General features: G+C 42.3%; 1 protein-coding gene across 14 annotated transcripts in view; it reads left to right on the top strand.

The window, feature by feature from the left end:
- Positions 1-21,313, top strand: part of PLEKHG4B (pleckstrin homology and RhoGEF domain containing G4B) — a 239,592-nt gene extending 218,279 nt beyond the window's left edge. For 6 of the 14 annotated variants that reach the window (XM_053261031.1, XM_053261038.1, XM_053261037.1 and 3 more), the window contains 6 exons: positions 284-454; positions 1,288-1,468; positions 4,984-5,100; positions 10,339-10,608; positions 13,764-13,978; positions 14,985-16,390. In XM_053261031.1, coding sequence (XP_053117006.1) covers positions 284-454; positions 1,288-1,468; positions 4,984-5,100; positions 10,339-10,608; positions 13,764-13,978; positions 14,985-15,101 — 1,071 coding nt within the window. In that variant the 3' untranslated portion in view covers positions 15,102-16,390. Of the gene's footprint in view, positions 1-283; positions 455-1,287; positions 1,469-4,983; positions 5,101-10,338; positions 10,609-13,302; positions 13,344-13,763; positions 13,979-14,984; positions 16,393-16,834; positions 16,902-18,908 lie in introns of those variants that run through there. The other 8 variants (XM_053261041.1, XM_053261035.1, XM_053261034.1 and 5 more) reach the window with 5 other exon arrangements.
- The last annotated feature ends 1,048 nt before the right edge of the window (positions 21,314-22,361 follow it).

Below are 22,361 nucleotides of genomic sequence, written 5' to 3'. Positions count from 1 at the left end.
TAGGTAGATTAAAGATCCTAACTCCTCACTTTCCTATCTAGAATGGAGTTCTCTAATAAATACCATTTATATTGATTTGAAACTATGAACTGGCTCCAAGTTACTTTACTCTCAGCATACACGCATGCGTAACTAAATCCCGCTGTGTTGTGCCTCTGTGCACTCTGCTATAATGAAAAAGGGTTTCTCCTACCAGAGAGAATTCCCAACACTCAGGCCTAGTGAACTTAACCCAACTATTTAAAAATCAAAAAATCCAATTGCCTCCTTTCCCTCTCCTCAGGTTAATCTGAAAGAACAAGGACAGCTGAGATGTCAGGATGAATTTATTGTGTGCTGTGGCAGAAAGAAGTATTTGCGGCATGTCTTCCTTTTTGAGGACCTCATCTTATTCAGCAAAACAAAAAAGATTGATGGAGGATATGACATTTACATGTACAAGCAGTCATTCAAGGTAAATCCGTCCTTGATATTTGAAAGCCTAGTTAACAATGTTGCATGCCCACTCCCTAATGCTTTTACTGGTCAGGAAGACTGTGGGCATGATCCAGACTTAAATGTGTTTGATTTCAAAGGAAGAGTTAAGCATGTGATGAAATCTCATTCATTCACATCAACCTTGTATTATCAATTTATTTTCAGACTGAGACCTGAGGTGACATATAATGTGGCCAAATTTCTTCTGATTGCTAATCGGATCAAACAAGTTATGACATCTTTTACAGCCCTTTAACCTCTCTGTTTTATAGCTGTTGGATAGTGTTGATATGCTCTGATGTTTTGATGCATTTTTTTATTTTTATTTTTATTTTTCTGGTCCGTGACCGAATAAAGAATTATCTTATTGTATCATAGTTTTTATTGACCAATAAACACTGCATATATTTGCAATTGACTAAAACACTTTTGAAGAAAGAGTCTGGTTTTTGTTTTCAAATAGTACGTGTTTATGTCACAGTAGGCACCATCTTAGAAGAAGCATTCCTTCCTATGTGTCAGTGAAAGGGAGTTCCTCTTCTAAGATGGTGCCTGCCATGCACAGTTTTTGTTAGTAAAGTAACATAATTAACATATGTTTAAAATGTTTCCCAATTAATTAGGGATGCCTTTTTGGTCAATTTAAAAGAGTTTAAATCAATTGATCGATTAACGGTCACAGCCCTGATATTCATACAAAGTTTCAGCTATCATAGATTGATCCATATTTAACTCTTTATTTGAAGTCTGATATATTATCATGCTGCTAAACAGCATTCTGTGGGTTTCTTTTTTCATGTTTGTTTGTAGACAGCTGAGATTGGGATGACAGAAAATGTTGGAGATAGTGGTCTGAGATTTGAAATCTGGTTCCGTAGGCGAAGGAAATCCCAGGACACGTACATCCTTCAAGCAAATTCTGCAGAAACTAAGATTGTGTGGACTAATATAATAGGAAAGATTCTTTGGAGACAAGCCTTGCGAAACCGAGGTGTGCCTGCAGCATAATCCACAAGACCAAAGGGTTCATCATGGGGCTCTTTTGTGGTTCTGCAAGGAAAACCTACCCTTTCAGTTAGTCTTGATACAGATTTCAGTCATCAAGCCACAGGAAAACAGCTTTTAACGAACAATTTTGTTGTAACAGTTATTCTGCCAGTCCCTGCAATTGTCAGACTATGAAAGGAAGACCTTCAATAAACTTCAGTATATGAAAGTTAAAAACTTCAAGCCCCCTTTCCCAATCTGGTTAACTATGCTTGTCAATGTATGTGGAAGCGGAAGGGAACTGACAGGAGCTTCTGTGTTTCTAGAAGAGCTCCTGCTCAGAGTCCACAACCCATTTCTGTTCGGAACAATGGTGAGAGAATTCTCTCAGTGAGTTACTCTCTCTCCACTGACAAGGTGCACCTTGTCAGCAACAGGGCAGGGCAAAGCAGTCTGGGACAGAATCGAGGCACTTCATGGGAGGGCAGGACCCAAACAAATTGAAATGCAACTAAACAAACCAGATTTTGATGATTGTCTGTGGCATCTATTATATTAATTCTCCTGGGTGTGCCTTGGAATGTACATCCCAGAGCCCAGCTGATTGGCTGGGTGGCAGGCGCGCCTGATTGGCTGAGGCGCACCCAGGAGGATTGGTTGCCGCCGTGGCAGCCTGGCCATGGAGGCCAGAGGTGGCGGGCCCGGCCAGGCCATGGAGGCAAGGCCCAGGAGGGGGGGAGAAGGGGGGGCAGAAGTGGCAGTGGGGAGGAGAGGTGGCTGGGCTTGGAAGCAGAGACTGGGGCAGAAGGGGGGGAGAGGTAACCGCCGGCCCCAAAGAGCACACAGATGCTCTGTGCGGGGTCGGCTAGTCAAATCTGATTTGTTGAATGTAAACCTAGGTTACAATAAACCTTGCCTCCAAGTGACTGAACCAGCTCACTGCCTCTTATGCCTGTGTGATGACATATATTTATTATCCTTTAAAACCCTTCTCAAATATTTAACCTCTGTGAAGACTATGGTTTTTTCCCTCTGTCCTCATCCCAGAATGAACCAAAGCATTTGTACATATTTATACTCTGTTGTTTTTGCTTTTAACTCCCTTTTCTGTGTTGCCTACCCCATTATCTAAATTGAGATCATAAGCAGTTGGGATTATACAGTATAGAGTATTAGAGTTGGAAGGATCCTTGGATATCTTCTAGTCCAATCTCCTGCTCATGTTACTCTGTAAAGCACCATGTACACTGATGGTGCTATAGCCATGCATAGCATGTGCTCTGCTCCTGAGCTATGGCCCCTCCCTAAAGGAGTGAGCCAGAAGGGAAATTGGCATTAGGAATGTGCACAAATTGATTTTTTTAATTTGATTTGTGCCCAAAACTAATCACCCCTGACTTGTTTTGTATCCAAATCTACCCCCTTTAAATCACCCCAGATTCGATTTGTATTTGCTTTGCTTTGCTTTGGATTTGGACCAATTTGGACCACTTAACAAGGTCCTAGGGGCACCAAATATGGGTGATGGGTAGATCCCCATGGGTGCCACCTACCACCCAAATTTCAAGGCTTGGTTGATTGGTTGATCACTTGGTTGATTTTTAATGAATTTTTTAGTTTTTACTGATTTTGAACATTTCCACCATAGGAAACAATGAGGATTCATCCTAACCCTAACATGGATCCCCAGCTCTCATTTAAAAAAAAAAAAAGCTAAGCTTTAGCCCTTGTAAAAGTGAAGTTATAGAGAAAAATGTGCAGTCATTATTTTTTGAGTGTTTAGATTCTTTGGTGTACAATAACTTTTCCTCATAATGAAACCCTATGAGGATTCATTGCACACCTTCATTTCTTCTGTTCATTTTGACTGTCACTGTACAGTGCCAACTGCCATGTGCCAATTATACACACACACACCCCTGCAAGGCAGTGGGATACTCATTTTAATTTTTAGGAATACTGAAATGTTTAGATTCTTTGGTGTATAATAACTTTTCCTCATAATGAATCCCTATGAGGCCATGTGTCAACTACACCCCCCCCCACACACACAGGGGTACTCAGTTTATTTTTTTAGGTATTTTTGAAGTGTTTAGATTATTTGGTGTCTTCATTACACATTTTCATTTCTTCTGTTTATTTTGACCCCACTTCTTTGCGGGTGGGGGTGGGGAATTAGTGGCATCCCATGTTCTAACTACCCCGCAACCCACAAGCTATTGGGGACTCAGTTTATATTTTAGGAATTTTTGAGGTGTTTAGACTCTTTGGTGTGTAATGAATCCTCATAGGGATTCATTATGAGGAAAGGTTATTAGACACCAAAGAGCCTAAACACTTGAAAAAAGTCCTAGAACATAACCTTAGTAGTACCCCACTGCCTTGCGGGTGGCAATGGGGTGTAGTTGGCAAATGGCAGTTGACAGTTGGTACTCTCGAAAATACAGTCAAAATGAATAGAAGAAATGAAGGTGTGTAATGAATCCTCATAGGGATTCATTGAGGGAAAGTTATTACGGTATACACCAAAGAATGAAAACACTTGAAAAATAGTTACCACACATTTTGCTCCGTAACTCCACTTGTACAAGGGCTAGAGCTTAGCTTTTTTAAAAAAAAGAAAATAAAGAAATCTGGAAATCTGGGGGAATTAATAGGAGGGATCCAAATCTCAAATCAATTCGAATCAAATCAGGCCTGATTCGATTTGTACCTGAATCTAGCCAATGGACCACAGGGGTGATTTGTTTTGTCTCCAAATCACCCGAATCAGCTAGATTTGGGTGCAAATCGATTTGTACCCAAATCAGTTTGCACATCCCTAATTGGCACATGCGTATGCACACACACCTGTCTGCATGTACACAGGCCTTTTTGGATCTTGGCTTGGATCCAGTTAAATTGTGTAGTATCATGCATCAGCTATTTTAATATACCTCACTGAATACCCTGTTTCCCCGAAAGTAAGACCTACCCCGAAAGTAAGACCTAGCAGTAATTTCTGATGTACCGCTAATTGCCCTAGTGCATTTGGTGGGGCTAAAATTAATATAAGACACTGTCTTATTTTCGGGGAAACACGGTAAGTGCAAAGTCTGAACAAGAGCATAGGCCTGAGAATAATTATGAGGCATGAGGCCTAAGAATAATCAAATAACATGGGGATTTGAGTTTTCTTCTAGCAGAATTGGGGTGTCCTAGACACAAAATTGTATCTTTCTCACTAAAAGAAACAATGTCTGTGTCATATTTCCTTTTGTACAAATAATCTTAACTTTGATGGTGTTAATATCTAAGTGCAATGTTTTACCTTTGTTCCATTAAAACCCAAAGAACTAACAAAGGGCTCAAGTGCAATTAAGGTGCAAGATTTGCACTTTTTAGTTTTAATTTGCATAATATGCCTTATTAGTATAATTTTCTTTTGCACCAATTTTGGATCTCCTTGGTACATAACACTTCCAATCCTATATAAGGTATTATTCAATAATCTTTCTTTCATGTATGTGTTTGTTTTAGAACTTCGAATGCAAGAAATGGTGTCTATGGGCATAGGGAATAAACCATTCATGGATATCAAGCCCAGTGACGCAGCTATATGTGATCGAGCAATAGATTATATCATGAAAGGAGCAGGTATGGTTTGGCCCTTATCCTCACTTCTTTGGTTAGCCTAAGTATTTGTTTGCTTTTAAAAACAAAATCTACTGCATTGAGTTTTTCTAGGTGTAGAGAAACACGCAGCTTGTTCTATATATGTTCAAGGGAGCTTTGGGCTAGTGATTCTCAACTGTAGCCTATTCATGCCACATTCCAAGCTGCTTTTTAAACTGAGGGGGATTTCAGAAGCAGTTGGTGAAATATGCATGGGGATCTGCTGTTCAAAGAAAAAATGTCAAAGATATTACTAGGCCCCTGCGCCATCTTGGAAGGCATGGATGGAGTGCTGGGAAGCGTAGCGCCAAAGTGGTCCCTGGTTAATAATAGTGAAGATCATTTACTAGGCATTCCCAAGTCCTTGAGCATATCTAAAGTGGATCCTGGCAAGAGCAGTAATATTTCCCCTTTTCAATTCTCCTTACACTTGCTGCATCCTTAAACACACCAAAGTGAAAAAGAGAAAATAAGAATCCATTTTTTAAATCTATATTTTACTAAAAGCCTGCAGCCAAATAATTGGCTGGTCAACACTCAATATATGAAATTCAACTTCCTCCAGCTGTAACTCCCCTCTTGAGTCTCCCTGGACTACAGTGCCTCCACTTCCAACATTTCTTTAGGTAGTAAAACCTTGGAGTACTGCTATCAAAATATAAGGAATTGGGGGTGAGTGGAGGCGGGGAGACGCCCCTTCCCTACCCTCAGTTCCCGTCAGCTGAGGGTGGGGTGAAGCAAGTGCCCCAGGATCAGCAGCCAGGGGTAGGAGGCTGCCTGAAGAGGAGAAAAATGTGTTGCGCCCTCACTTTCTGGAAACCTGGCACACCCCTTCTCCTCCATGATATGTTGAAGAGGGGAGGGCCGTGATCCTGATTCTTTCAGGAGGAGGAGAGTTGGTCTTGTGGTATCAAGCATGACTTTGTCTCCTTAGCTAAGCAGGGTCCACCCTGGTTGAATATGAAAGGGAGACTAGAAGTGTGAGCACTGCAAGATATCCCCCTCAGGGGATGGAGCTGCTCTGGGAAGAGCAGAAGGTTCCAAGTTCCCTCCCTGGCTTTTCCAAGATAGGACTGAGAGAGATTCCTGCCTGCAACCTTGGAGAAGCTGCTGCCAGTCTGTGAAGACAATATTGAGCTAGATATACCAGTGGTCTGACTCAGTATATGGCAGCTTCCTGTGTTCCTATGTTCTCTTAATGCAGAAAGGGAAAAACCGCTCAGTCTCCTCCTACTTCAGGCCCTTTGCCTCAAGTGAAAGCTTCACGTTTTTATTTCCGTCATCGACCAGAAAAAAATACAATACAATAGATAAGTAGTAATCTCCAGCAATCATGATTCTGCCAGTAATTTCTTACAAAACACCATTTACAATAGAGCAATATATTGTACAATAGACACACATGATTTTACCAATTGCTTCCTTACACAGCTGGCAAAATTTTGCCACCTTGGTGGAAACATTAATATTACTGTTAGACAAAAAGAGAGACACATAAAAGGCCAATGGCCTACCTGGGAATCTAGACAAAATAGGTGACAAAAGTACTAGCCGAATATCTCTATAAAGCAAGCAGTGAAGCAACATATGATCAATTGTCTCAACCGCTCCTGACTGACACAGACATAAACACTGAGCAAAAGGAATACCAGGATAGTGACCCAAGAGAACTGAGGGCAGTGCATTCAAGTGTGCCATGACAAATGCCCTTCTCGATTTGGCTAGAACAAGCTCATGTAAATATTTAGCTGATCTATGAGGGTGAGTTGCATTCATGGGCGTAATTGGGGGAGGCAGCCAGGGCACGTGCCCTAGGCACCACTGAGAGGGATGCCATGCCAGTGCCTGCCTACCACCACCACATTGCCCACCTGCCCAGCCCCAGGGTCCCTCAGACACTTGCCGTCCTGCTTGCCTTGCCCTCCAGCCTAGGATCAGCTTGCAAACTGGAGAGCGCTTCTCTCCCTGCCTCTCAGCTGATTGGTGAGTGGGCAGGGCTTACAGAGAGGCCTTTGTGCAGGCCTTGATGAAGCCTGAACTTGGCAGGCCCCAAGCAAGCAAGGAGGCAGGCAGTCAGAGTTCTCTGCAGCAGAAGACCCTCTGCCCAGACCATCCAGCACAGCTTTTGTCAGGTAGAATGTGAATTCCTTTTTGTGGTTAACCACCCTGCCCCCCACACCATATATAGGGATCTGCTTGCCATAGGGCTTTGATTTAGCAGGTAGGGGGGGGACTGAGAAGTCTCTGAATATTTGATTTGATTTAAAAGAGATTGGAAAATTTGCTGGCTTTAAAAACAAAAACTATCTAAAAAGGCCTATAAGTGGCTTGTTTCATGGCAGAAAATTACAAAAGCTTCTGGAACAATATTATATTCATTCATTCATTCATTTATAAATTCATTTATGTTCAAGTTGTTTTGCAACCCAGTTCTTGTGTGTGAACTGCTCCCCAATAACTCGCAGGGACTTCAGGGTAAATCTGGCCAACATGTGAATGCAGCACCTCCATTCCAAAGGAGATGTGTGTTAAAGGGCTTTAAAAGCCTGGTGTGATAAACCTCCTGGAATCAAACTTTACTGAATTTGTTCAGAATTCTGAGAAAACATACATAGGCTCACACTGCATGGTTGAAAGTCTCCTTTGCTAATCTGCAGCGAGGGGGCCATTTTAATCATAAGTGTTCCTAGTGTGTTCTAGGCATTAAAAGTAGCACAAATATCTAGTACTCAATGTATATCACTATATATTGTGAAGTGTGTGTGTGTGTGTGTGTGTGTGTATTCAGTGAAATGCATTTCCAGGCAGCATACTTATTTTGAAAGATCCGATTTAAATCACTGGGGGCCTGGGGTGGGTGGAGGCCCTGGACTTTGAGGGTCTGGGGGCCCATTTTGAAATCCTGTCTCTGGACCCATTCCAACCTTGCTATGCCCCTGGCGGAATAGTTACATATGTATTGATCACTACACATGGGTTTCTGCACAGCACCTGCACAGAAGAAACTTCCATGTAGAAAATGTGTCTCTTGTAAATTGACCCTGAATTTTCCATCCATGACTGGGATATCTGAGAGTTAGAGTCAATAATAAAAGAACAGCACACTGCATGTGACAGGAAGGGGCAAATTACAAGGATTTTTTAGTCTGGCAGGGGCTGGTTTGGGCCCTGGCAGAACTTGGCTGTCTGCTCCTGTTGCAAATTCCTCTGTCTAGTGTGGCAAACTAATGTATCCTCCTCCCTCTTGGTGTCAAAGTAAGCACTAGAATGGTGAATGCACATATACCCCATCATGAGCCAACGGTCATTGCAAGACAAAGGCTGGCAGGAATCATTCACTGGTTTATAGACTCCCTCCGCGCCGCCACCTTCTTCTTCCCCTATTTTGCTAGTGGCTATTTGGGCAGGTGATCCTCTAGGACAAAGTCATGTTTTTTAAAGAATGAGATGAGACAGAGAAAATGACACTTGGAATCCTCACATAACTCCTGACTGTTGTTCTAAGTCTTTAACAGAGATGGCTCATGTTTTCAGGTTTGGATCAACAACCATGTCTGGATGGTACAGTGTTTCTTTAAGAGGGATTTCCAGATATTGTTGACTACAAGTCCCATCATCCTTGTTTGGATAGGGGCACAATTTAAGTGCTTGCCCTAGGCGCTATTTTCCCTAGATATGCCTCTGGTTGCATTACCTAAGAAAGGTAAATGTCTGACTCGGGCCCTGTCTTCCTGAGTCACTATGACCCAAATCCACTGCCTAATTATCTCCTTGGCCATTAAGATCCCTAAGGAGACCAACATGGGGATACTTAGCCCATAACCTTCTAATTTCCTCTCCACTCCCTCTTTCCATGCAGATGCAAAGTTGTCCTTCAGGACCAAGGGAGCTAGGCCTGCTTGACCAAGATGTAATTTCAAATATTAGAGATCTTTGCAACCCAGACATGGGCTTCTATTGGTACTAACCCCAGTTCCAGCTATTGGGCGTCCCTCTTGGCACCCCAAAGATTGCTCTAATGAATTTGGTTTGTACCAACTCTAGGGTGCAGAAATCCTTGTAATTACTCAGCTGGGCGCCATACAGTAGTTGGGCTAATATTTTCCCTTTGAAGACCTGAATTGCCGTGGGGACGTAACCACCTCCCTTCCCGGGGGGAAAAATCTAATGAGCACTATTGCACTCTTTTGTGCCTCTTGTGTAATCTGGAGCAGATGTGCTCTCCAATAACCATTAAATTGAAAACCGTGCCCAAATACTTGTAGAATTTGACTTGTTCTATATCTTGGCCATCAATTTGCAACTTAAGCTGCACAAAATTCTTCTGAAATACCATAATCTTAGTCTTCAGATAGTTAATTTGTGTCAATAAGTTTATATAAAAAATGAAGAGGAGAGGTGCCAAAATGCAACCCTGTCTCACTCCCTGCTGAATGGGTATCCTCTGCTTTAAATGGCCCTAGGTACTGTATCTCACCATAAGCCAGTTGTTGTTACGTAGCATACGTATCAGCGCCAAGAGGCGATGGTCTATGGAAGAGACTGCCAATTTCCTGCATAGTCTGTCCCTAGCTATCGAATCAAATGCTGCTTTAAAACCCATGAATGCTACAAACAGGGCAAAAGAGGAGGTGCTGGGTTGCTCTGGTCATTCACGAGCTGTTCATGACAAGGATTCATCACCATAGTCACATTACAATACTCACTACTTAGAGAATTTTCAAATAGAAAATAAATGTATGCATCATATGAATTAATGTGTTTAAAATGAGCTTTGGTCCAGCCTAACATGTAATCACCTTTCCATGCGGTCTTACCATGCGGTTAGTGAATAAACAGAATCAAGGAATGAGAAGCTCAGTGAGTTAGAGCCCGTTCTGGGGCCTTTGAAAGTCATCTTAGTATGCATGTATGAAACTGTTATACTGAGTCAAACCACTGGTCCATCTAACCCAGTCCTGTCCATACTGACCGGCAATACCTCTCTAGGGTCTTGGGCAAAGGACTTCCCCAGTCCTAGTGCTGGGGATTCTTTTCCTTGGATATGCCAGGGATTGACCCTGGGACCTTCTGCATGCAGTGTATGTGCTCTGCCACTGACATAGAGATTCCACTGAGGTTCCACCCCTTCCAACAATTTCTCCAAGTTGCTTTTTATGTTTTCTATGTTGTTCTTTATGAGTGGTGTTAGAGTTAACAGATGTATTTTTGTTTTGCCAGAGTCAAGGACTCGTGCCTCAATAGCTGTTTCTTCATTCGACCATTCCACGCCATTTAAGAGGCCTCATTCCACAATCTCAAACAGCAGTACCTCTTCGTCAAGCAGTCAGTCTTCCTCTTCCATCCTGGGCTCGCTAAACCTGCACGTTTATTCTACCCCAACCCATCCTGGCTTAGTAGGACCCCCTTTCTACCACTGGTCATATGATGTCAGAGCCTGTATTGAGGAAGATGAGCTGGAACAGGAAACTGGGAGCCAGCCCTCCATGAGTGAGTGTACTGCCTGCACTGAGGATGAGCATTTAAATGACCATTTACAATACCCATTTTGATTAACAGATACAGTGGAATCTTCTTAATCATGGGTTTAGCACCCAGAGTTTCATGTATTCACAGTCGGGTAATGGACACCTGACCTCAGTATATATGTGGAGAAATGGGGCAGGGGGGAGGGTTAAACTCATGAATCCATGGGTTGGGGTGGCATTGGAGGTCATTTCTGGTCCCTATTTTGTGTTTGGGAGCCATTTTATGGTTCATTTACTGTTAAAAATATGGGGTGTGTGATTTTCAGCAGATTTTCAGCACCATTTTCACTTGTAGGCGACTGAAGAGCATGGTAGGGCACTTTATTTGGCCCATTTACTGGTTTGGGGGGCAATTTGGGGGCAATTTTGGGCAGTCTGGAAACCTAACACCCTGATTCCCATAGCCCTAGTGATCCATTATCTGCATATTTGCTATCTGTGGAGGGGAGGGGCCTGGAACAGAACCCCTGCGAATAATGGGGATCTCCTGTATATGCTAATATGGTGGTGGGTTTTTGTGATGAATATCTTCAAATTGCACCATTAATTGCTTAGACCTACTGAATTTGGGGTTATAGAAACCAAGGTGTGAAGCTGATACAGTTGTGACACACTCAAGGCAGGGATGTGCAATTAGTAGACATGTCCATATACAGGGCAAAAGTGTAATTCCTGCACTCACACTAGATGTGCTCATCCAGTAGCTAGCAAACTTCTTGGTTCAAGGGAACCCTTTCTACATCAACCCATTTACGGAGGAAGGCTGCTACATTGCAGAGATTTCTGGGGTGTTTTTAGGGCATATGCTTGGCTCATGTGGAGCACAGACCTCAAAGAGGCGGCTCCTCCTTGAGGTTGGGTGAGGCAACAGGCTCAGGCTGCTTATGGGGTGGCGGGTGCAGGCATCTTGCCTTTTTCTCTTCATCTACCTGTCGCTGTCGCCTCCTCTGCACTGTTGCTTCCCCTTCTCTGGCCTTCCCCACCCCACCCCGGTGCCCCACCTCCTTCTCCAGTCCAGGTCACCTGCCTCTCTACCCCGTCACTGCCTGGCCTTAGCTGGAGCGCACTGCTGCAGCTGGCTGTTTGAATGGCGTGAGGCAGGGTCCCTCCAGCAGTGCTGCTCTGCCTCTCCTCTGCACTGCTGTCCCAACAGCAGCTCTTGTCTTCTGTCTTGCCTGCTGTCACTTACCTTCAGATTTGTACACTTTGTCTCTGGACAAATTTGGTACTGGAGGGAAAAGAGTGTGAAAAATAGCAGTGCAGAAGAGGAGGGGACAGTCAGCAGTGCTGAAGGCAGGACTCTGCCTTGTGCTGTGCAAATACCCAGAACTGATGATGAGCTCCAGCAGCTGAGCCCAGGTGATGTGGGCGGGGCAAGCCGTGCTTGGGCCAGCAAAAGAGGCAGGACCAAGAAGGGAGCGGAGCGGAGTGGAACGGCACTGGTGTCGGCTCCTGCCTAGGGACAGAGCCAGTGAGGCTGGGTGTTGCTGTTCTCCATGAACACTGACAAGCTGCCGTTGCCTGCAACTGCACGGCGAGATTGATAATGCAAGAGGAGATTGATAATGGAGGGCAAGCTATCTTTCAGCAAAGTTTGCTTGCCATTACTGATGTACTCATTGAGGAGCCCTTGATAAGTTTCTGAGAATCTCCAGGGATCCATGGTGAAAATCACTGCAGTAGTCTTTGAGAACTACTACTAAAACAGAAAGATTTTCTGGTTGTTTTCCCATGTATACATTAAGGTCTGAATTGTTGACACACCTATGTCTGTAAGCACTGTTACAACCTTTTGCATGTCCCCACTTCAGATGTTAGCCTGCTAATGTGAATAGATGACTTTCATGAGCAATTACATGAAATTAATATTAATTAATATTATTCATATTAATTAATAATTGCAATTAATTGCAGTTAACGTCTGTACCAGCCGTTAGAAGCAGGAAATGTTAACCCTGTTCCAGATTCCAGACTTTTCAATATCTGCTGCATTATCAAATTGAAAAGGAAGTATTTACCCAAAACTCTATCAGTAGCTCTGAGCCCACTGCAAATCTCCTGGGTTTCTAAAATCTTTTTAAATGTTTTCTTAAAAAGTAAAAGAAATATACTCAGGGCCGTGTTCTCAGGAATAAAATAAATACAAAACATTTTGCACCAAGGAAGGCTACATTTTTCACCTTGTATGAACTATGCAAATTAAGGGGGAAAGGGTATCCCTTACTTTGTATAATTGCACTTCTGTTGACCCTGGAAGGGGCAAGTTGTTATGCCGAGCAGCGAATCTGACTTGGCAATTATTTTGGTTTCTAAAATTCAACAGGTCTTGCCAAAGGTGCACCTAGGTAATTTTGGAGCCTGGACCTAAAGGCCTTTAGAGCACGCACACACACCCTCCAAATTAAGTATCATCATGTTCCACTGGGTGACCACACCACCTGGGTTAGACAAAAGAGGATTTGGGGGGCTCCGGGGCTGTGAAGGCCCTGAACTTCAGTCCCAAAGTCCAAGGCTAAGAGCGCGTTTGGGCCCTGCTCACACATTCACCACTTTATATTCAAAGACATAAGATCTAGAAACGTGCCTTTTATTTTATATTTTAAATGACATTCTTTTCTGAATTCTCTGTCCTGTACCCCATTCCTTTTGCATTCAGACAAAGCAGGGCAAAACTAGAGAAAAAACTTAGATCAACAAGCAAGTATTTTATATTTATTTATTTATTTATTTATTTATTTGGTTGGTTGGTTGGTTGGTTGGTTGGTTGGTTTATATACTGCCTTTCCAAAAATGGTTCAGGGCGGTTCACAACATGACCTGCTGATCTTTCTCCAGCTCCCTTCCCTTATTTGGCCCAAGTTTGGTCCTGGTGCATAGGCTGAATCCTTGCCTCGGGTCACTAGTTCAAGATTCTCACCAAATGATGTTGTACAGGCTAAGAATGCCCTATATATTGTTGGAATGTTAGCAGCTGGTGTGTTTGCAGTTTACAAAGAACTCTAGTCTTAAATATTACAGATGGCAAGACGTATTTTCTTTTAGATTTGTCACTGGAATTCCTGTTGAACAATAGGCTTACAGGGACATCTAAGATCAATGGTCTCTTCCTTCCTGTAGTTACCGAGAGTTCTGAATCATCCCAGTGCACATCAGGCGAAAGTGTGAGTGGTATCAGCAGCTCTGTCCAGGCTGGGCTCTCCCCACTCCTTACAGAGACATTTCTGGATGAAGGCACTTCAAACCTTGCTCTTAAGTCTCCAACACAAGACACATCTCCTGCCCTCTTGGAGAAGAGTCTCAGATCAAAAGCCAGCACTCTGTGCATTTCAGCTGTAAGTACCTTCTTCATTCAGGGGAAAATCATAGTGGACTTATGTAATAAACATTTTGCTATTATATCAATAAGTTGTCCAGCACTAGAGGGCTCACCAAATCCAAATGCCACCACCACTTGGGAAGTAGGAACACAAATCCCATGCCATGGCTGAATTCAGACATAATGTACAAACAGGCAAACAACAATTTAGAGCTGTTTGCTCTTAGCATCTGCTTAGCACTCCCTTTTCCATTGTGCGGGGGCCTCCAGTGATGAAACACTGGCTGCATCTATGATTTCTCAGTTAAGACATCATGCCAAACCATAGGTAACAGAAACCATTGTTTCCAAATCAGGATTTCTAGTTTGGGTTTGCTGGCTTTTTGCAGACCAAGTCCTGGTTCACACAGCCCTTCGAATCTAGGTTTAACATTTCCATAATCTCTTTGTGTGACTGTATTCCTGATTCTCATATAAAATAGCTCCCTATTTTATACATTAGTGTGATTGTGTGAACCCATGTCAAGGCAGCAGTCTCAGGCCATAAACCACCTTGTCGTGGGTTCACACAATCACACTAATGTTGGTAAACCACATTAAGCATAGATTCAAACATCATGTGTGAACAAGCCTCAGGCGGTGCAATTCAGACATCACACCAAATTATGGTTATGTTTTCTTAACTATGGTTCAGTTTGATACTGGATTGGGCATCTCCACTTTATGCTGTGGGAAGAGTAAGAGATAAAGTCTGGAAGCTACAAGTCTTTGCCCATTGCTTGTGGCTCTAGAAATAATCTACTATTCCATACTGTCACAGAAAATAAATTGGCTTGTCCATAAGGCACAGACTTTTAAAAATCTAATCCCGCACCCCATGTTTTTCAGTTAACTGAATACACAATTCAGTTTCTTTTACCTCACACTAAATAGGAAGCATCTTAAAATCACATCAGAAATTTGTCATATTGGTCCATTAAACTTAGACCAGTGTTTGTTATTTTCACGCTTTCCACTTTCAGGGAACACTTTTCATATTGACTTATTTTTTGAGCTCCTGGACGTCTGCCACGTTGCAGAGGATTCTGGAAGATTCCACAGAACGCTGTCCAAGCCTGTCAGCATCATCTATGAACTGAGAATGCACACATCTACTATTCTTATGCAGGTCTTCATTGCAAGGGGGAGATTGGTAGTGGTGACCATTCTATCTTTCAGGAAACCATATACACCATTATGAATTTTTTCATTGACAAATTTCCTAGGGACTCTAGGATTCCTCAGAACACAGTTTGAAAACCACTGATTTCTAGCTATATATGTGTGTGTGCACACAGATGCACAAGCATGCACAAACTTTTTTAATGTACACATTTGAAATGCTGAAGAGATTCAGCATGACATTTCTGTAATATCTTTGTGTGACTGTATTCCTGCATTCTCATATAAAATAGCTTCCTCTCCCTAACCGTTTCTTCTGCCCCTTTGCACCCTCTTCTCAGCAAGCAGAAGAATACCTCAGGGCAGGGACAACAGTGTCTTCCAGTGGAGGCCCACCTAAGTGCCCTTACTGCATTTATTTTGATAGGATGAGCACTGCATATGGCCAGGCCAGTCCTTGAGACTTTCCTTGGCTGATGGTGGCCAAGAACAAGGGGCACAGTGCAATCTGTGGGTGCTAGGTCTCAAGTTTGACTTGATATTTCAAAATGTTCCGTTCTTTTCAGAGGTCTCTAAGGTAAGAACTAGAATCTCAGGGTGAGAAGACACAAAGGAACAGGTTATTTTCAACTTGGCTTTGGCTTGAGAAGTTTTGCCATTTAACCTCCTCCTCCTATGACTTTAATCTTCCACCCTGAGACCAAGTGGTAACCTCGGCCCCTGCCAGGTTCTACACCTGATCTGCCAGATACCACTCGTTAACTCCCAGTATCTCACTACCTCCTGTATCTCAGGAACTGAGCCTTAGGAGACCTGGAGCTTTTTCAGATGGCAATGTTATCGTGACTTTACTTTGGGAGGGTGTGTGTGTGTTCACATATTGGCCAGATTTACCCTGAAATCCATGCAATATTTCAGAGAGCACTTCAAACACGATTCAGGTTTTCCTCTCCATATTGGAACCTAGCCCAGTTTATGTCTGGGGTTTTAAAAATCCTCCTTTTGTGTCAGAGTATCCATTATGCTCTGAACTTGCAGTAAAGCCTCGTGGTAAAGCCTCCTGTCTGAAAATCCTCCTGGCAGCCCTAATCCAGACGAAGTAAAGTTATCTGTTCCACCTATTTCAACAGGAAAGAACAAAGCACATGAAATGAATGGGACTTGAAAGTGCTTAATTTTGACTGGATTGCACCTAGTGATAACACATATGGGGCAATTACATTCAATATTTTTACAGTTATCTTAGATTATTTACAGCACAATGTCCAGTAATTATTTAAAAGCGATTTCCTGGCATTTGCTTTCTGTCTTCTGGAGAGGGAAATGCTGGAACCAGTCTCCAGCATCTAGCCAAAGAAGGCTGTTCTTCATGTGTTCCAGTAGTGGAACCATCAGCAGAGGCTTAATTCCATACATTTTTTTTCATTAAGAGGCTACAGTGATCATTTGGGGCTAACTGTCTTCTACTGTTTCTCTCCAAATGTTGGCAAAGATTGGACAAAAATGACTTTAAAGTGTAACTTCTTTACTGCCTCAAATAAAAGTATAAAATTAACCTATCTCCTACAAATTATTGGGTGATTAGTAAATAGGTCCATCTACTAAGGAATATTACAAAGTAGTTAATGGTGAAGAAAATGGTTTATAATTGTAAGTGGAGTCTAGAATATTCTTGCTGATTTTAATTAACATTCCCTCCCTTCTCTATCAGAGCAAAACCTCCCAATTATTAGGCCTCTCAACCATGGTTTGACAGACAGACATTTGTATTGTTAAATGTAAGTGAATTTTTCTCAGCTCAGTTTTATGCTAAATTGATCCATTTAATTTTAATAATAATAATAATTAATAATAATAATAAACAAGGCAGATATTCTAATTTCCTTTTAAAACACGTACCCAAAACTAATCAAACTGGAGCATGAGATAATTTTTGAAAACGCGATTTGCATGTTCTAACTCTCGGTGAAGATACTACAAATGAATTTTTATAATAACCCCCCCCCCTTTCCTTCTACAATTGATTCCTCTCTCTCTCTATCATCAAATATTTGCTTTTTTATTAGCAACATATTACTGTTGCATCATTATGGCCTGAGATTGTATTGTGAGGTCACATTACTGCTTGGCACACAAGATTTGGATTATGAGGTTATACACAGACTGGCCCAGAATTATATTTTAAAGATCTAGGATGCTTTAATGGGAAATTCTCCTGCACAAGCCTCATGGAAATGAACTCATTTCCATGAGGTTTGCACAGGAGAAATTCCCCATGGATTGTGATCACAATAGGATTTGGGGAAGTGGTCTCTAATTTATGTTTGCCCCACATTATTCAGTTTCATAGGTCAAAAACAGCATCTTTATGCGTGCCCCCAAGCAGGCCCTTTTTAAGTATCTTTCTAGACAGAGAAATACTGTATTTGAAAATGCAAGATTCCCACCATCGCCACCAGTCACCTACCCATACTTCCCCATCACACTGTTTTGCAGCACCACCTGCTGGCCATTTGCTGCTAACCTGTGATAAAAACCATATCTTTTCAGACCACATGAAAAGTACTTTTAAGGTGATCTCAAAAGATGCAATGTTCACCACAGTATGGCAGCAAATAGCCAGCAGATAGTGGTGTGGGATTACACAATGTAGAAGTACATCATCTGTATGTGCAGTGGATAACCGAAATGAACTTGCGTTTTCAAACACAGTCCCCTCCATGTGTAAGACCTAGAACAACTGTTTTCCCCACTTGCAAAAAAGCCTTCCCAGAAGGCAACAGAAAGCCAGGAAAAATCCGAAAGCATTGCTATGCTGTGTGCCTGGAAATCCAGCCCCAGGAAGTGGTGGGGTATTGCATTGGAGGTATTTGAGTGCCTCCGTGAGGGGAAAATTACATGTCTAATTTATCCATCCACACAATAATGTTGTGAGAGAGGGCGCGATTCATCAGGTGAGAAGCAATTTGACAAAGACTGTGGCTAAATGGGATGAGAATGGAGAAGTGGGCATGTGCACAGAACCGGTTTGCCTTTCACTTTGAACCAAGCTGGGCATGTTCAGTTTTGCACTCTCGAATGGGACGCCTGGTGCAGCTCGAATTAGGCCCGGTTTGAGGGTGGTGAGTGCGGTTAAATTTGGTTTTGGCTCTCCCTCCCCCAAGTCTCCCTGGGCCAGTTTGGCTGCCATGCATGCACAGAAACAGGGCTGAAATGGCCCCAAAACAGGATGAACCGGCTCGGGGAGACTTGAGGTGAGGTTGGCGGGGGTCGGGAGAGCCACCGGAGACCCCCCGTGACCATCGCAGCACCCCTTGAGGCCCCCAAAGCTCTCAGCAGCAGTAAGTCGGTCTTTTTAAAAACCCATTTTAACCGCACTCACCACCTTTGAACCAGGCCCAAACCGGCCCGAGAGGTTCCATCCAACCCTAGAGATGTACATATCAGGCAGTATAAAAATATGATAAATAAATAAGTTCAATACACAATCCATTGGCCTACAAAATCAGAATTCTACAAAAAAATAAATTTTCAAGGAACTCCAGATTTTAAAAGACGATGCAAAAACAGCACTTGAGAACAATCATCCCCTGTTTGCATGCATGGAGAATAGGGAGCAGGATCTGGTTGGCTGGATTAAAAATTACCGGGTACTGCAGGTTATTCCACTTTCATCTGAGCAATCCCATACATCTCATCCGAGCCTCAGTTTCACAAATAGTTCCTCCTCAACCTTGTCATGCTTGTTCTGAATTACAAGATGAATTTATTTTGTCATTTTCCAGGATGATTTGGAGCAGAGTATGTAATATGAACTTTGAGAACATGAATCTCTCAACATGAACCTCTCAACACCTCCAACTCTCTCGGTTTTGAGTCACATTCTTCTGTTCTGAAAAGGGAATGTATCCTTGTTTTATGTAAGAAATATGGTCTTCCATTTTTTTCATGTTGACCTAATTTTTTGTATATAGCAGCTGAGATTTTGATGTTACTATATTTTTGGAAATCTTGTAAATGCAGAAAGCATTATGTGTACAAATAAAAAATGTACGAACTGTGCTGAACCCCTTTGTAAATATATATTTTATTGTCTTGAATTATAAATCATTCATTTTTATGGCACACTTTAAAAAATCTTACTAGCATACACTCCAGTAGGCCTCTATGGCAAAAGTGAGTGTTTATAAGAGCTGAAGTGTTTGGAATATAGGAATATTTCTAAACCGTGAAAATAACTAGTATTTGTAACCATTTGTCTTGGAGGGTCTCAAACATTTTCAGAACAGGCCTCCATATAGAAAACAAAACTTATTTGTGTCCACAGTACCTAGAGCGCATTCAGCCCAGTAGACTGGCTGACAGTCACACACTCATCCAAGGATACTATGAGAGAGGTCAAAACCTTATGGCTGTGTATATTCCATGATTCTGTGCAAGCACAGAAAAAGTGTCAAGTGTGGTATCTGTTGCAGAAGTCAGCTTCCTGAGATTCATAGTTTTCTTGCTTGCCTTTTTTTTAAAAAAAAGGATTATGTTTCTAGTCCTTTGTGAAGGATAGGCTGGGCAACCAGAGGGTTGATAATATTCAACCCAAGGGGAGGGCTTTGGAACATTTCAGTTTCTTGCCCATTCTCATGCCTATCAAATACAGGACTATAGTCATAGCATAATTATATAGGTTACAGAATGCATCTATTCATGCTACAGAATTTCACACACACACAAAATATATGTAGCCCTGAAACACATTTACTACACCTATGTACTCTTTCTAGAAACCTGAGAATTTCAATGTTTGTTTGTACTTGTGTTTTAAAGACAAATTTAAATTTTGTGACAAATTCTGTGATGATCACAGAAATATGTTCATTGAAGACAGATGTAACATTTGTAGAATAGTGGGGCTGGCTGGAAGTGCTCTCTCTATATTAAGCACAAACATACATTTATTCTCTCCAGATACAACCTATGAGGAGGGAAATTGTTCTGCACGTTTGCAGCAGCTGGCTGGCTGTGGACAGCTCTGGCTAATGTGCATAATGTTAAGATGCATACACCTCATCTCTGGTGCAATTCTGTAATATTTTTTTTTTAAGTTTCTAAATTTTTAAGGTTAATTATGATTGTATCATCATGGATACCTATTCATGTGGCACTTATAAAGTCTGCCTGAAGAATGGGGGAAAGGTAAGACTAATTGGATAGAATGCATATCTTTCCTGCAAATTCCAAAGCTGGGAGGAATTCAAGCTCACACAATAGGTATATGCACAAATAGATTCAGTTCATCCAGTATAGATGTGCCGAATCGTTTCAGCAGGTTGAGGAGCAGTACTTTTAAGCATGAGTAAAGCAGATCCTTACCTGTTCTTCTGCCGCCCCACTGCTTTTCTGGACGTGGTGCTGTGCCACTCAGAAGTTCGAGTGCAGCCACAGGACTTCACCCAGCAGCCTGTGTTCAGCGGCAGGACATACATGGCCACCATGCATGTCCGGCAGCCATGTGCTTAGTCAGCAACACCATGCTGACCACGCATGGCCAGCACGCATGCTCAGTGGCCATGTGCATCTCACCACCATCCACAGGCTGCTGAGTGAAGCCCTGAGGCTGCACATGAACTTTTGAGTGGCACAGTGACACACCTGGAAAAGCAGTGGGGCAGCCAAGGAGCAGGTAAGAACCTGCTTTACTGATGCTTAAAGGTACCGCATCCCATCAAAACATTCATGCACATCCCTATCACACAATAGGTGATGAACCTACTGTGAGATCTTTAAATATTGCATCTGTCTAGAACAGGAATTTCCTGTACTGAACAGGTTCATCACCCAGACAATGAATTCTTATACACAGGGCACAAGGTTTTAGAGCTGAGCCTCCCAAGGAAGCTCACTCTGCTATCTGTGTTACTTTGGCAGTCTGGTAGTCTGTGTCCCTGTCTAACCAGGAGACATACAAGATGGACTTCAAGCCTCCTTTAGTAAGGGACTTAAGCTTCCATTAGTGAATGGCTGCACCTTCTTAAGGAGACCTGCCAGATGTTCTGAGAACCATTGGTTTATGTGAATCTAAATATGAAAACAGAATTTTTCATATGCTCTTTAGGGGTTTTTAATCTTGTTAGTCAAATATCGCCATGTATAAAGCCTTTTCAAGATGGAATAATAAAGAAAAAGTTGTATAACCTTTTACTACTTCAGTGTGTATTTCTTTTATTGCCATTTTTAAAAACAAAATTATTGTGCCATCAATTCCCAAAACTTCTGTCTTGCTTAGATCACTTTTTAAAAGGATTAGACAAATTCAGAAGGATCCATCAGTCACTATTAGCCATGATAGCTGAAGGGAGCCTCTATGTTCAAAGGCGGTCTGCTACCTCAATGTCGGATATTGAGGACAAACAGCAGGGGAGGGCTGTTGTCTTCATGCCTTTCTTGTGAGCTTCCCAGAAGCATCTGGCTGGCTGTTGCTGGATGTGGAGTGCTGGACTTGATGGACCCTTGGTCTGATCGAGGAGGACTCTTCTGATAATCTTATCAACATGACATAGTCTGACGAGGGGCTTTTAAAATGGTACTGCTTTGGTTTTTTAGATGTTCCGCACTAGCTAAACAAATTTGCTTAAAAACCTGTTGCTCTTGTCAGAATTCAAATAGTCCTTTTTGTGTGAATTTTCCACTGTGGCAGAGGGGTGTTTCTAACTTTTGTTATTTGTAGGCTGAAACCTTTCATTCACAAAAGATTACGCAAATGAACTGGTGCATGCATATATTAAATGCATTTGAAGGGAGGAGAGCTGGTCTTGTGGTAGCAAACATGGCTTGTCCCCTTTGCTAAGCAGGGTCCACCCTGGTTGCATATGAATGGGAGACTACATGTGTGAGCACTGTAAGTTATGGGGCCACTCTGGGAAGAGCACATGCATGTTTGCATGCAGAAGGTTCCAAGTTCGCACCTTGGCCTCTCCAAGATAGAGAAGAAAAACACTGAGAAAAACACTGCCTGTATGCTTGGAGAAGCCGCTGCCAGTCTGTGTAGACAATACTGAGCTAGATGGTCTGACTCAGTATAAGGCAGCTTCCAATGTTCCTATTAAGTTTTGAATAGGGCATCTACTAGTACCAAAATAGCAACTTGAGTTCAGCATGCACTTTGCAAATACGCTTCACCTACTCCCCACAGCAGCAGCTGCGGCTAAAAATAGAGAATGATAAGGCAAAAGAGTCTCTCTGTT

Source organism: Hemicordylus capensis, chromosome 6 (genome assembly GCF_027244095.1).
Source record: "Hemicordylus capensis ecotype Gifberg chromosome 6, rHemCap1.1.pri, whole genome shotgun sequence".
Classification (NCBI taxonomy): Eukaryota; Metazoa; Chordata; class Lepidosauria; order Squamata; family Cordylidae; genus Hemicordylus; species Hemicordylus capensis.
Note: the sequence above shows the minus strand (reverse complement) of the source record. Positions and strands in the feature narration are given on the sequence as shown.